Genomic DNA, 14,985 nt, shown 5'->3' on the forward strand with positions numbered 1-14,985 from the left:
GTATTATTTTTAACACTCCGTTTTGCGGACCGGACAAGTATTTTGGGACGGAGGGAGTAATATTTTGGTGTATCTCTTAACTTTTATACGATTTGTCTCTTAACCTTTATACGATTTGTAACTTTTTAGCAATATGATTCGTAACATTTTCTCTATAATTCATACTCCCTCCGTCCCGGTTTGTTTGTCCTTTTTTGACTTTTTGAGAGCGTTTGACCTCTCAAAGAATTGGCTATAATTTTTAATTCGTAATGTTTTTAACATGCAATATGGATCTTGTTTGATAGATCTCAATTAGTTTTATTATACAAAATTTTCAAAATCATAAAAAACATTATAAATTGTAAGATATAAGTATATTTTTTAAAAACACGTATTTCGACAATTGGACAAACAAATTGGGACGGAGGGAGTAACATTTTGGAGGGTGCATATGATACACCCAAATAAGGGGTGTATATTGTAGACTTTCCCGAAGTTAAGATCATGGTTTCAAGAAAAGAACTAAATTAATCTTGAGAGTGGTGCTTTTGATGTAATTAATTTGTTAATCTAGTTGTGGTACGGTTTTGAGTAAATTTAATTTTGGCCACAATTGCATGATGATGATACAAATAAATTGATGAACGGTGACGATCGATTTTTCTTGAGACAATGTAAAATTTTCAGTTTGCTGCCAATAATCTCCAATCAGTTTTTTTTTTTTTTTTTGGGGGGGGAGGGGGGAAGGAATTTGCATGTCGAGACCTACAAAATGAAAATAAATAGATTGGATCGTTAAAATAGGTTACGAAAATTACGCTCTTAATTAGGTGGGGCGATTGAGAAAGTGTGTGCGAGGTGAATTAGCAATGTTGGAGTATTTATTTCTAACTAACCATTTGCTAATTTGAAGTTTTAATTTTCTTTGTTGAGTGATTTCTTTGAAGGGTATTGCCGTCTCTACTTTCGGTGGAGTTTCTGTACGGCCAGAAATAATGAGAGCTTCTTTTACTTCATGGACCCTTTGGATTTTCAGGTTTTTGCTCTTCCCATCTCCCCCTCTCAGGATCCAAAAAACTCTCTCTCTCTCTCTCTCTCTCTCTCTCTCTCTCTCTCTCTCTCTCTCTCTCTCTCTCTCTCTCTCTCTCTCTCGGGTAATTTACCAATGTACGACCTATCACTAAATCTCCCAATATTTTAGCCGATCAAATTAAGGATTTTGACCTTCTATATATCTATGTTTTGTTCGAAATACCCAAAAGTTCTAATTAAACAGTAACAGGCCAGTGCAGCTAATGGACAGTGAATTAGTTTTAAGAAATTAGTCGAGGCGTGTGTAAGTTGTCTAGTCAAACCGAGTTGTAAAAAAAATGATGTAGGTTCCTAATTAGTATGATGTTGGCCCACTAGGTATGATTCAATATATTTCACTCTAGGGTAATTTTTTTTTTTGCAGGGAAGAAATCTTTTTATGTCGCATGGTTGGTACTGAATCATGGAATTACTGATGTATATATGAAAAAACTGGACATAGCGAATAACCATACGAGCGGAAAAGGAAAAATAACATGAAGTATTCGAATCCTTCACTATATGTTCGACTTCTGCCTGTGTTATCGATTCCTGTACATCTTGGGCAGTACGTACAATATTTTGTCTCGATTTTAATTGGTTCTGTAGCTATATATTAGACATGATTTTATTAATAAGACTAAATAGACATGTATTAAAAAGACTCTTAAATGCTTCTTTAACTAGTTCAAGATACGATACAATTCTGCCTTTTAATTCAAATGGTTCTTGACGATCTTTGTATTTTCTTAATTATATGTCTATGTTAATAGTTTGCTTTGATTTTTATCTAAATGAAGTAACAAGGGCCCACTGGAGGTTAATTCGTCCGGTCGTTAACTTCAGAACCCCAAAATTAGTCGAGATGCGTACAAGTTAACCTGGACATCCGGTTATTAAAAAAAATGAACTAATAAGCGATGGGTGAGTTTTTTTTACCTAATGGTACTTTCAGTTTTGCAGGACATTTAGTGGAGTATTTCTTTTGTCTTTGCTCCTTTCGGCATCCCATTTTTCTCAAAATATACTCTCTTTTTTTCTTTCTTCATTATGTGATCAAATAAATCAGGAGATATAAACTAATACATAAAGTGGAAATCATCACCCAGTAGACGTTCTTTTTAATAACCGGATGTCCGGACCCGCTTGCGAGGGGCTAAGCCATACCTCAACACATTCGGTGGAAGGAGAGAGCGCTCTCAGAGTGGTAAAAGCAAGGTACCAGCGCCTATTAGCGAGAACTGGACTTTGCTGGGTTGGTACACATTTCAATTAATTCTGAGGCCCTAAAGTTAATGACCAGGAAAATTCTCGAATGGCCCCAAGATTTGAAATGTTTGGCCTCCGAAAAATTCGAAAATGTAATCTCATGGTGGACAAACACTAATTGCTTTTCTCATATCCACTTGGCTATCATCCAACAAATGTTGTTCCAATGTTCTTAGCATAATCGGATTCGATTAGGGAAAGACCCCTTCATTTTCTCACAGGATATATACTAGAGAATACCTTCGTTTTTGTTGTTATTAACAAAAAAGTTGTGATGTAGAAAATTCTTTTTTTTATTTTTTGAAGAGCGTGGTAGAAAATTCTTAATGATGGTTAGTATTGCAAACGAGCCAAATTTTCCATGGTTGAAAATATAATGAGTTTTTTTTTTCCTCAGCAGAAGAATTTTATTAATCTCTAAAAAGATACAAAGATTAAAAGAACAAGAGCATTTGAATGAAAAACTACTAACCTAAGGCTACCCGAGACTCAAAACGTTGGCAAGAGACCAACAAAAAAGGGCCAAGCCCAAACTCTAAAAAACACCCTAAACAACCACTTAAACCAAAAAAACAGCCACCAAACAAAGGGGACGCTTTTTTGTTGGTCTATTTCCATGGTTGAAAATTGGCTTTGTTCGGTTAACATTTCAATTTTAGTTTTAATTTTGTTTTCAATCATTATTTCATTTCTTTCTCCAATCATTACCCTATTTTTTCAATTATTACTTTCTTAACTCTCTCTATCTCTTTTCAATCATTACCCATATCTTCAATCATTACTCTATTTCTTTCTCCACCCACTATCAAAACTAAACTAAACTAAACTCTCAACTAAACAAAACCGTTACGAGTTTTAAGAATTTGTTTAATTAGTTTAAATTATCTTTTAGCACTCGAATCAGTCTTAAACGAGCTTCGAGAATCGGACATGTTTCGAACACTTTTTTCTCTGCATTCTTAAAATACTTTTAAGTTTATCAAGTCGAGTTCAATTAAGTAAGAAGATTAACAAGTCAAATTATGTTCTAACTTGATTTTTAGGGATCCAATCACGGCCAATTTTTTTTTATTTTTTATCGGCAAACAAAATTTTTTATATAAAACTCGAAAGGGGTACATCGAGGGAAATCACAGCCAACTTTTTAACAAACTGAAAATAATTCGAACTCGAACAAACTTCATTCGTTTTAGCGTCAGCGTTGTGATTGTTTTTAATCTACAGGTTTTTGTTTGGGTAAAGTACACTTGATTTGCACCCCTACACTTTATCGTCAGTGTCACTTTGGACCCTTCACTTTCAATTGGAACAGTTCGACCACTCACACTTTGAATTAAGTGACAGTTAGCCCCTACTACCAAACGGCGTCAAACAAATGGATGGAGTGAATCGTAGATGGCACCACTTTTTATGGAAAAAATAATGCGGTTACTTTGTCCACCCTACAACATCCAGCTGCTTCGATCTAATTCAGAAAAGTAAGAAAAAACGTTTCTTTTGACTATGAGTATTGGATAGATTGTATTTTGTCTTGATTATGGTATGCTTTGGACACGCAAATGCTAGCATTTCTTTCCTTTTTGAACATGTGGTTTGGTATATTTTGGTCAGACATTGGATATGTTTTTGGACAATCAAAATGCTACGTTTTGGATATAAGTTCGGATGTGTGATGCATTGTATTCTTTTCTCTCTCTTTTTTTCATCACAGTTTTATGAGAGTAGAACTATCTAACGAACATCATTGGAAAGTGTAGAGGGAAACCCTTTAGAACTTTGCAGGGGAATTTCTCTCATTTTACAATTTTGCCCTTGGGAATATATGCACATGACCATCAGGTGCTATTTCCCATCCAAAGTTGAAATGGATATTGACGAATGGGGGCACATTGTCACTTGATTCAAAGTATGAGGGTCGGACTGTTCCAATTGTGAAGGCTGCAAAGTGACAATGACAATAAAGTGTAGGGGTACGTGCAAAGTGTATTTTACCCTTTTTAAAAAATCTATATACAATCAAATATACTGTGGTGGGCCTAATTCAAACACTAATTGGGCGTCTCGACGTCACGTTCCAGACATGCGTGTTTTGCCATGTGGACACCGAGCGTCATGCATGATGTCGTCTACCTAAAACGATTACAAGTAACGTCATCACGAGGTTTGTGACCAGCATTGACTTACTTGGAGAGCAAGTACACTCAATTTTATAAAGCCTAATTCATTCTATTAATTCATTCTTGAGATATGTACTTTCTCACGTGTCCCGATTGAGTCTGACTAAGACAAGCTAGACCATTCTCTGCCTTGCAGGCTCAGGTCCAAAGGTGGAGCTCAGGTCCAGATCCGAACCTGAGATCCATTTGAGAGAAGCAGATCAAACACAATACGATTAGGTAACTAGAACTTGAATTGGTTCAAGAATCTCTCGGATTCCCTAACTAGCTAGCTAGTCAAGACTCAAGAATTATGGCCCTTCTTTCAGTATGGTTGAAACTTCATAACATCCTTACTTGTTTGTTACAGCCAAACAAGGAATGACCCATCGAGATGTGACTAGTCAATAATAAAGCCATATAAAAGCACTGTGCATTAATTCAACTAATGTGATTTTTTGCTTTACAAGCTTTTAGTACAACACTTTTTTGATCATGAGTGGTCGATATATTTACGCATTCAAAATTTAGAATAATTACAGGAACCCTCAAAATAATGCATAAATGATTATGACTTTACCTAAGGTTTGTAACAATTACTTTTGACTTCCAAACCTGAGTTCAAATTTCTTAATAAGGGGCTAAATTTTTTTCATTTTATAAGCACAGCTACCATCGTATATATAACGGCTATGTCTGACATGACATATAGAAGGTCAATATATATAATAGTTGTAGAAACTAAATATATAAGATGTGTACGTGTATCTATGTATTGTTCGACTCGGGGAGCCTGTGGTGAGGGAGGTCACCACAGGGTTGAAGCCCTCCCAAAACGGTGCCGTTTTGATAAATGAGGCACACCAATTAGATCTCACTTGCTATTTGAGGAGAAATGTGCAAAATGCATTTTGCAATAAAATAGAGTAGTGTTTGAAAAATATGTGCAAAGTACATTCTGTTGACTTTTATATTAACCAAAATGAAAAATGAGAAAAAAATGAGAATTCAAAAAAGCTCTTCTCTCCTTATTTCTGCATTTTACTCGCCTTTATCAAAAACCAATAATACATTTTCTTGGAACTCATTTTGGGAGGGGAGAGGCAAACAAGTAAAAATGAAAAATGAGTAAATGAAAATAGAATAAGTAAGCATCCAAACACCCTCATAGTATGTGAGTACCGTGGTAGTTACTAAACGGAAAAACTACTAATTTATGGGGTTAAAGTTTTTAATTTTTGAACTGGTACATGGAAGAAAATATTATACAGTACTATCTAGTAATGAGAGTGTATTTTTATCGGTAAAAATTTATATTTGTTTCAGTTCCACCGTGATAAAGACGGTAACTCCGCCTGCTGGTCCCAAAAAATGACCATGGCCCCCAACACTTTTTTGGAACACAAAATTAAACCAATATTCTTGATTCAAATGCCGCCCATAGGCTTCAAAAAATAATAATGATAGATTCAGGTATTTGTTCAGCGGTCTGTATGCATCCCAGCCTGTTGGCCACATGAGTTGGAAGGAACCTTCCCAAACCTCCCGTGTGGAGGTCTCTATTTGGTAGGTCCACTGGGTGATTACAAGTAGAGAGAATCCTAGAAACTTTTTTTGCATTTGTTAGTTTGATATTAAACTTTTGTGAATTTTTGATTCGCCTCTACGAGAGAAATCGAAAAAAGTAAAAAAAAAAAATGATCAAACCTCTTCTTTTTTTAAAAAAAAAAAAGAAGAAGAAGAAGAAGACAAGATTTTTGACTTATTCTCGTCTTTTTTCAAAAACTTGTGAGTTTCAATCATATGGCATGCACCCTTCTTGTAGTTCTTTTTGCAACCCAATTGAAAGTTGTGAAAAATGACCTGGGCCGGAGAGATGAAAATCAAACAAAAATTTCCATCTTACAAAATAGATTGAACCTATAAAATACATGGAAGAAATAAGGATGTCACGAACTCTAAAACCCGTAGGTAAACATGGTGGGTGAGACAGAAAGATTTCTTGGGTGTTCGAGTTTATTTATGGCATAAAACAACTCGCAGCATAGATCTAGCTTATTGATATGTTCCACAGAACTTAAACTGGATGCTTCCTGGGTAGATGCCCGAGCGGTTAGACGCCTATTGGCATTCCAACTTTCCTTCACCTTTCAGGGAGAATGAAGTAAGGGAGCAATAACATCTTGTTCCACAAGATCCACTCAAATAAGTGAAATAGATAAAAATGTTTTGGAACAAAGAAATGGAAGAGCAAGCATTTTACCAGAGGTTTCTAATTTACATTTATGTTGAAGCATATACTCAGGGGTGCGGGTGCAGGGTGAATGGTTAAAAAAACTCACATTTGGGGATAGGGATAATCAGGCTTGAACTGATGCATTCCACCATGTCAAGGTGACTACCGCTTACCTAATCAAAAAGTCCCATTGAAAATAATCAAACGTGTCTTTGTTCCAAACATCGTGCAAATGCCATACAAAGGAAAGGCTGGTTCACTTAAAAAGAATCTTTAAACCCTTGAGGGTTTTATGTTGAGTATCTCGCCGAATTTCGGAAGTCATTCCACTGTCGAATATAACGAAAAATCTGGGGAATTGAGGAACTGTAGTATTGGCCAAAAAAAAAAAAAAATTACCAGCAGAAAAACTCTTTTATAGTAGCAGTAGAGTCAGGATACCATTGCAAATTGCAAATACTAGGGCTGCAGCTATCCCGGAAGTAACGTACAGCCGTTATAAGCACTGAATAGTGGCCAAGAGACCAAATCAAATGAGCGATTAGACCTGTCGTACAATACAATTATCAGAAGTGCGCTGCAATTCCATCTATGCCTGTGTTAGAAATTACACCCAGAGATATGCATAACCTTTGAATTTCTCAATTGATTCAAGGTATATGCGTATGTTTTTCGCAGTGATTTTATAAACAGCTACAAATACTTTCATCCTCGGAGAAGCTCAAGTCTTTAAACCATATAAGAAGCATCGATTTCACTGGGTCCACTCTCGTGCCAACCAGACCCCACTTTGAATTTACAAACAGGGCATGTTCCCTGCTGCCGCAGCCAAGGGTCGATGCAGTTGGCATGGAACTGTAAAATAAGAAGTAAGGCAACGAAATTATGCTATAATTGGAATTGCATAACAGAATTTTTATGAATATTCTCTAACTATGTTATATTGGATGTTTTGCAAGTAATTCTGTTTTTCTACGCTGTTTCCCCTTATATCTACACTTGAGCTTGATGAATTTCTTTCTTTCAAAGGAAAATAAATCAGACAAAAGTAGAAATGTGATCTTATGCTAGCGATTCAAGGGTACGTTACGTCAAAGATAAGCCATCCGTGCAACTCCCAACTTGACTCAACAAGCCTTGTCCCCATTACTTATCAACTCAACCCTTGAAAGTCATTGATGCTAATCAACTATCCTTGGAAATTTACATTTTTGTTTGAATCTTTAGTTACATCAACATATGAACATATCCAACTGGTACTTCTTCCTCTTCCAAATATCACCCACTATCTGCCAAAGACAAAATATGTCCCGCACGTTTTCTAAGTCAAGGTACTTTTTTCCCAAGGTTTTTCCATTAAACGCCAAAGTAGAAAAAAGTACTTCATGATCCATCTGCCAAAAAACCTAATTAAGATTGAGTCTAACTACCCCAAAAACCGCTTTCCAAAAAGTGAGAAAGAGATAAATGACAGAATACACATTGCAAGAAAGAAAACAAACCTGATGCAAGCATGGCAAGCTACGAACAAGTTCTCCCACAGTAACTTGCTCCAAGCAAACACTGCAAGTTAATTCATCTTCGGAAGCCTTTGTGTTCCCAACTACGTTGGCAGTGTCTTGCTTCTTCTGCTTGGCGACAAAACAAAATGGTACAACTGTTGGCAATTTTGAATAATGAAGCAATAGGCTTCAAGAAAAGAGTAATAACGAGAAAACCAAAAATAGCTCGGATGGTAAGCTGTACAGTAATTGGATTCATACACATAAGCAAGGGTGATGTGCCAAATATGAAAATTATTCTGGGAATTAACATAACCTTAATAATGCAGAGTCAGAAATTCTAGATCTCACAAGCAAAAATATAGTTAAACAGTAGATACACACTATACTTATGAGGGGTAAATTTTTTGGTCTTTCTCAGCCTTTTGGCCGAGTCAAGTGTAGTTCTGTCCAAAGTCCCCATAGTTAGAATTACATATCACACAAACACAACAATGTCCAAACTGCTCTACGAAAGGATCACCCATTTGCACCTTATCAAGTCAATCAACAATGGGGACCATTCTCTTTCCAATCTAGAGCTTTTCTGGCACCAGTGTTCAGGTGTGAAAACCACGACAGTATAAATTTTAAACAATTAGTATGTCAGGGAAACAACATACTACATCTCGCATATTTTGTGTCTTGATAAGTAGACGCCTCTCCACACCCTTGATTAGACTGAAGGAAGGAGCACAATTAATAATCATTCGTCAGATTTATCATTTCCTTCTTGTCGGTGAGTGGAATTAAAGTTCTTAAAATTATACTGCTACATCTTTCCTCCAGGACTCATTGCTTAATAGACGAAAAAGTCAAAACGAACTAAAGAGGAAAAATAATTTAAGCTCCCTCCTAGTAATAGTACAAATCACAACCCCCACCCACCCCCCCACAACATGTATAGTAAAGCATATCAAACGTGAGGCTTATTTCGTAATAATAAGGAAACATTAAAGAGATCAAATTATTTAAGCTCCAAGTCAAGAACTGCTTTTTCTGAATTTTCATCGAATATTTAAAAAAACGAGAGCTGCTCCAAACTGCCAAAACATATCCTACTTGGAAATATAACACAAGCGTCATCATCACATTGCAAATGCAAACTTAATTTTCATTTCATTATTTCACTGATAGGTCTAATTGAACTTGCGATGATATACGCAGAGTCCATCGAAAGGCTGATACAAAAAAGCCTTCAACCACCGAGTCCGAAGCTTAACCCCTGACTCATAATAGCATCGATTGCAACATGAAGTAAACCAACTTGATACAGGCATGGGTCATCAGTCCACATATAAAAGAAAGGATAAAACGAACATTGGCTATATTAAAATTATAAATAAATAAATAAAAATGCCTTATGAACTTCTTGTTAAAGAGTTAGACATGAAGCAGAGTACCTCAGCAGTGACTGAAGATGAAGCCTGTTGCATTGTTGAGTTACCACTGTCAACAAAACAAGAATTAAGATAGATAAATACAAATCCAGAGAATGCTATCCTTTGGGCGATCATTCCTTCCACTACCGCAAACATTAACACTTGCATTTGTTCACAGTCCAGTCAACAAAATATAGTTTCTAGGACTTAATACTGAATCCAAAAGTTAACTGAAAACTCTCCAGAAGATTCCAAGAGAGCTGATGTCCCCTTCTGTTTAGTAATCAAATAAGACTAACCCTTACCCCTAACCCCACAAATTGGTTAATTTTGTATAGTATGAAAATCTAGGGCAAGCCTCAATCACTAGGTTACCAACAAATACTGCACATACAAGGCACACACTGAGAAGGTAAAAGAACACTTGAACTTGATATTCACCTCTTGTTGACACATTAAACACAGAGGCGTCAAGACATGATCTAAGAGGACAACAACCGATAGACCATTACATTTACATTCCGTATTCAGTTACGAAATTAATTCATGGAGAGAATATCTGAGTAAAATGGACACTTAAAACTGAATCTTTTTGTGCTTATAACCAGCATGATCTTGACATCAGCACTACACCTATCATGCTTGCCGACTGGTACATTCTTGACTGGCAGTAAACAAGGCAAGCTCCAATACCATGCTCAATAACCTTTCTACAACATGTCTTCAAACAATAAACAATGTAGCATACATAGGAATGCTGACTTGTACATCCTTGATTCTCCCCAAATAAGGGAAGCTCCAGCATCTTATAGACCGAAACCATATCAAAATACTCTTTTTGCAATGGAAGAGAGAGCTAACATTGAGAAGTGTTTTGACACGAAGTGAGGCACTCTGAAGCCTATGTGAAAAATGCAATTGCGCAGACATTACTCATCTGGAAATGTAATTCAAAGAAGCAGAGGAGAGAAGTTTCATATGGCTGATAGGTTATCCCATATTTCCATCAGTGCAACGGACTAGAAAAGTGTAACTGAAGAGGCTGGCGACTAGGGAAGAGTAGTACAAATAGTGGATTCATCACCCCCAATAACAGGTTCTTGTAAGTGAAAAAAATTCATCCAACAACAAGAACCACACTCTACAATAACATATGACACTGCAGGCAGAAACAAGGAACTCTTGGAAGTTTGCAACAGTATTTGGAGAACTTACCTTTGGGTGCCAATAACTTTGTACTTATGAACAGGAAGAGAATTTATTTCTTCATCACTCATGGAAGGAACTGCAGGAGCATTATCAGAATCCAATGCCCTCAAAGTATCATAATCTGCATACTCCAACAAGCCCTTTTAAAACTTACTTTACTATGGTCTACTAATTGAAAAATCACCATTCCAAATAGAAAAGTAATTAAGCAATTTTGCAACAAAAAATTTGGAATATAAGCAGTAAATTCCAATATACCCAGAATTAAAACAAAGGGCTATGAGTACCGTACCCAGATCATCAAACTCCCGGTCAAGAAGTGCAAGCTGCAGTCGGAGACCTTGCAATCGCCCTCTGGTTGCAAGTGCTATGGACGGTGGCATATGCAACCTTAATTCGGTATGACCAAGAAGCCCACTGGCTGCCATAGCATGAGCTTGGGCCTGAGCTTGAAGTTGCTGACAAGTTGCGTACATTCTTAAGCTCGTAGCCATCAAAAAGACTCCAAGAACTAGCCAAAGCTACAAACAAAGATCAGAAGCAAACATTAAATTTGTTTGTCAATGAATTAAGCTTGAGCTATATGCTCTAATTTATACTCAGTTCAGTTAATACCAGGAAGTTAGATGGCATCTGGTGTGAGTTGAGAATCATGAACAGCAATAGAACTGTCACGTCAAAAAAATAACATATGTATTACAGTTTCAAGTAAGTGTATATGTTTAGACAGTACAACAGCAAAAGTAAACAAATTAACACAGTACCTGTGACAAGAAAAGCAAGTGAATTGGTATTGACTGTTCTAGCTGCATGAACACGCTGATGGAAAGAAAAGTATGAATTTTCAGAATGTTGAACAAACATCCATAAAGAATTTGCATGCATTGAATACAGAATTAGAGAATGACAAAGTGCGACATCAAGTCATTGTATAAAGATGATGCATTTACCACTGCTCGCCTTTCTGGAACAAATACTGGCAACCCAGTTTCTATGTCTCCTCTAGTCCCACGGAAAACAAAGCTCATGGTTATGAAGTACTACAGAAACTTCCCCAGTGAAGAATAATTTATCTCAGCAAGTAAACAAATCAGTTCTGCATGCAACTGAATCTGCAAAAGTAGGATAAGAGTTACTGAGATAAAAGCAATTTGAACTGATAAAAATTATGCCACACATGCTTAGAATCTTACAAGAGTATTATAGATATTAAGAACTGAGAACTTATTTTTAGCACATGTATCATACTTTTCCTTATGAAAGCTTCTAAAAGATCATCAAAATACTGTGATTTTGCATTAAACCAATCATAGTAGATTGCATTGTCCACGTAATAGAAAAATCTAGGCTACATCCCCGTACCCCCCCCTTGGGATAGATCCTGATTGTCCTGTACACAGGAAAATCAGAAATGCAGCTAAAACAACCAACAATAGGTGGCAACTTAATATTCTTCAAGGCTAACACAAATGACATGCCCCCAACAACAACCTTTTAAACCTCTATTTACCCTTCCCCTTCCTTCTCTACAAGAAAGCAACATCTACTAACCAATTAATCTAATGTGTAGTATTTGCCGTGTACAAGGAACACCCTGACAGCACATAGAATGGCATGGCATCCATTAAGAATACCCACATGCTCTAACTTCATGAACCATGTAATCATACAACACTGAGTCTTGCCAAACAACGAGAATGAAAATAGAGTGTTAAATGCACATGAATCTTTGCAAAGCTTCAAAATATACGCTAACACACACCCACCTAAAGACGGTTGAATTTCCATAAATTAAACTATAAGCTCAACATTGTTTGAATTCTGATACCAATCTTCATCAGGACAACAACATTATCTCAGGGTTCAATCCAAAATCAATTATCAGCAACAAAGAGGAGCTACAAGCTTTTTCAGTTTTTTGCTCTTCAGACAAACACAACAAAACTTCGCCGAAATAGAAACCCTAAGGCCTCCTTCAGTTGCAGTGAAAGGAAAGAAAAGTACAAGAATGTTCAACTTTCCTGCAATTTTAACGTGCTTAGTAAGCTGAAAAGTTGTGGGACCCATATCTCTAACTCTCACACTAGGATTAGCTTTCTCTCAAAATTCGTCCAGCTAAAAACACAAGATTTTGCAAGAATCTTGTCTCTCCGCTAGTTTTCATTTTCCTTTACTTCTCTTCACTATAATTTTCTTGGGAATAATTTTCCTGTACTAATTTCTTGACAAGTGAACGGGGCCTAAGCAGAATCACAAATCAAGTCACGACAAAACCTTCATTGCCTAATCCACCAATGAGAATCAAGAAAAGGTTGGGAATCATATCCTAACTTGAGACAAACAACTGGAACTAAATCAATGTCTGATATGGCCGGCTTAACCAAAATTTGATAACTTCAACAAATTTAGATCCCAATCCCCCAGAAATGAAACCCCAATTATCCGCCCCCAACCCCAAGCCTCTATGTTCCTCCAAATTTTCTCAGGCAAAAAACACCATAAAAACTTCAACAACAAAAAATGCCTCGAACGGATAATTGAACGCATGCAAACGGGAATGTTATAATAACCGAAAGAGAGAAGAACCGATCGAAACAGTAATTTCGAAAACCCCAAAAATTTTACCAGGCGTCAAAGAATGAGGACTTACGTAGGCAAATGGAGGCAACGGTCGAATTGTATTTGTCACGATCACGTCCGCATGTAAGGCAGAGAGAGAGAGAGAGACAGAGAGCTGAGGAACAGAGTTGACTCGGACGCGTCGTCCCTCGATTCTTCTCTCTCCCAAGGCGTTACCAGAAGCCCAAGAGCTTCCGTGACACGGTGGTAAGTTCGTCAAAAGCGAACAGTGAAAGGTTGGTTGGTACTTTATTACTACTAGTTTGTTAGGGCTTGACGACGTCGTCTGCGTATAAAGTGTAACCCTTTGGGCCCCACGGGATGGAGGAGCCTATTTACTTTCGGACTATATTTGGACGGATGCCAATAATCTAAGGGTGGGATTGGGGTAATCACAAATCCCTAGTAAATGTGGTCCAATGTCTGGTTTAATTCAATAATCTTATTCAAATAACAATAGCTTTGGAAATTTACTGGATTCAAAACATTTTTTTTCCTTTTTCGTGGATTTATTATAGTCCGAAATCTATGACTATTATGAGTGATGGGCGGAATTAGATTCTTACTTAAACTTTAATAAAATGTGGTTTCTGATAGGATGTGTCATCAGGAATCACATTCGTATTTCAGCCAGTTTAAAGTATAGAAAAACAAAGAAAATATGTCATCACATTCAAAAAAAAAGGAAAAAGGCCCAGCCTTTGCACGAATGGATGTCTCCAAAAAGACCAAACGGGCAAACCCTCAATGGTTTTGTCCTCCCGAATATAAACAACCCATGTAAGCTCGATATTTTTCTTGATTTTGTTGACAAGGATGTCAAATATGCTCAAACGAGTTAAGTTGTGCTAATTAATCCCTTACTTCTTCTTCTTATTCTTTTTTTTACTGCAAGATATCTCGGACCAACTTCCTCGCATCTCAAACTAAGTCTTACAATTCCTTCCTCAGCTGTTTCACCAAACCAACCCCCTTGGGGTTACTAATCCCTTGCTTATTTTCTTGCCGCCCAAATTGCTCGCCCCCGACCTTTGCAGTAAACCATGTGCTTTATTTGATTTATTACAATTGTTTATAGTCAATTTCAAATGAGTTGCAATTTAGCGAGAGAGAAGTTTTTTTTAAAAAAAATCTTTTTTTGGTCAATCGTCAAGGACTAGGAGAGAAGTTTACTAGTGTGCATTTATTTAATGGGGACTACTGTACTAGATTAGAGAAAATAAACAATTATCGCCTCTGAATCCGGGTTGAGCTCGGGAAAATTAGGTGGAATTGAGGTCGACATATAATAGTTTTCGTCATTGACATTGATGAGGACAGAAGAAATTGTCACCAAGCAATGCATTATATAATCGGACTGGTACGGCAAAACAATACTACTCAACTTCAAGTCTTCAATTTTCAAATGCAGCAGATTAGGGTCAGGTCACCGCAGAAAACACTATCTTAGGTGTTTACGCTAGTTATTAATTTATGCAGAATAATTTTTTGATTTTGTATTTTTTTATTTTTATTTATTT

General features: G+C 36.7%; 1 protein-coding gene across 2 annotated transcripts; it reads right to left on the bottom strand.

The window, feature by feature from the left end:
• Positions 1–7,109: 7,109 nt before the first annotated feature.
• Positions 7,110–13,695, bottom strand: LOC131300106 (E3 ubiquitin-protein ligase SDIR1). Of its 2 annotated transcripts, none has more exons than XM_058325791.1 (9): positions 13,497–13,695; positions 11,797–11,958; positions 11,611–11,665; positions 11,462–11,514; positions 11,139–11,367; positions 10,853–10,967; positions 9,659–9,704; positions 8,217–8,342; positions 7,110–7,569 (listed from the first exon to the last, which is right to left on the bottom strand). In XM_058325791.1, the coding sequence occupies exons 2-9, from the start codon at positions 11,872–11,874 to the stop codon at positions 7,444–7,446; spliced, it is 828 nt and encodes a 275-aa protein (XP_058181774.1). In that variant the 5' UTR covers positions 11,875–11,958; positions 13,497–13,695; the 3' UTR covers positions 7,110–7,443. The 2 variants fall into 2 exon arrangements, with proteins under 2 accessions (XP_058181774.1, XP_058181775.1); XM_058325792.1 differs by having other exon boundaries at positions 13,472–13,695.
• Positions 13,696–14,985: the final 1,290 nt, after the last annotated feature.

The sequence above is a fragment of the Rhododendron vialii genome, chromosome 9a, assembly GCF_030253575.1.
Source record: "Rhododendron vialii isolate Sample 1 chromosome 9a, ASM3025357v1".
Lineage (NCBI taxonomy): Eukaryota > Viridiplantae > Streptophyta > Magnoliopsida > Ericales > Ericaceae > Rhododendron > Rhododendron vialii.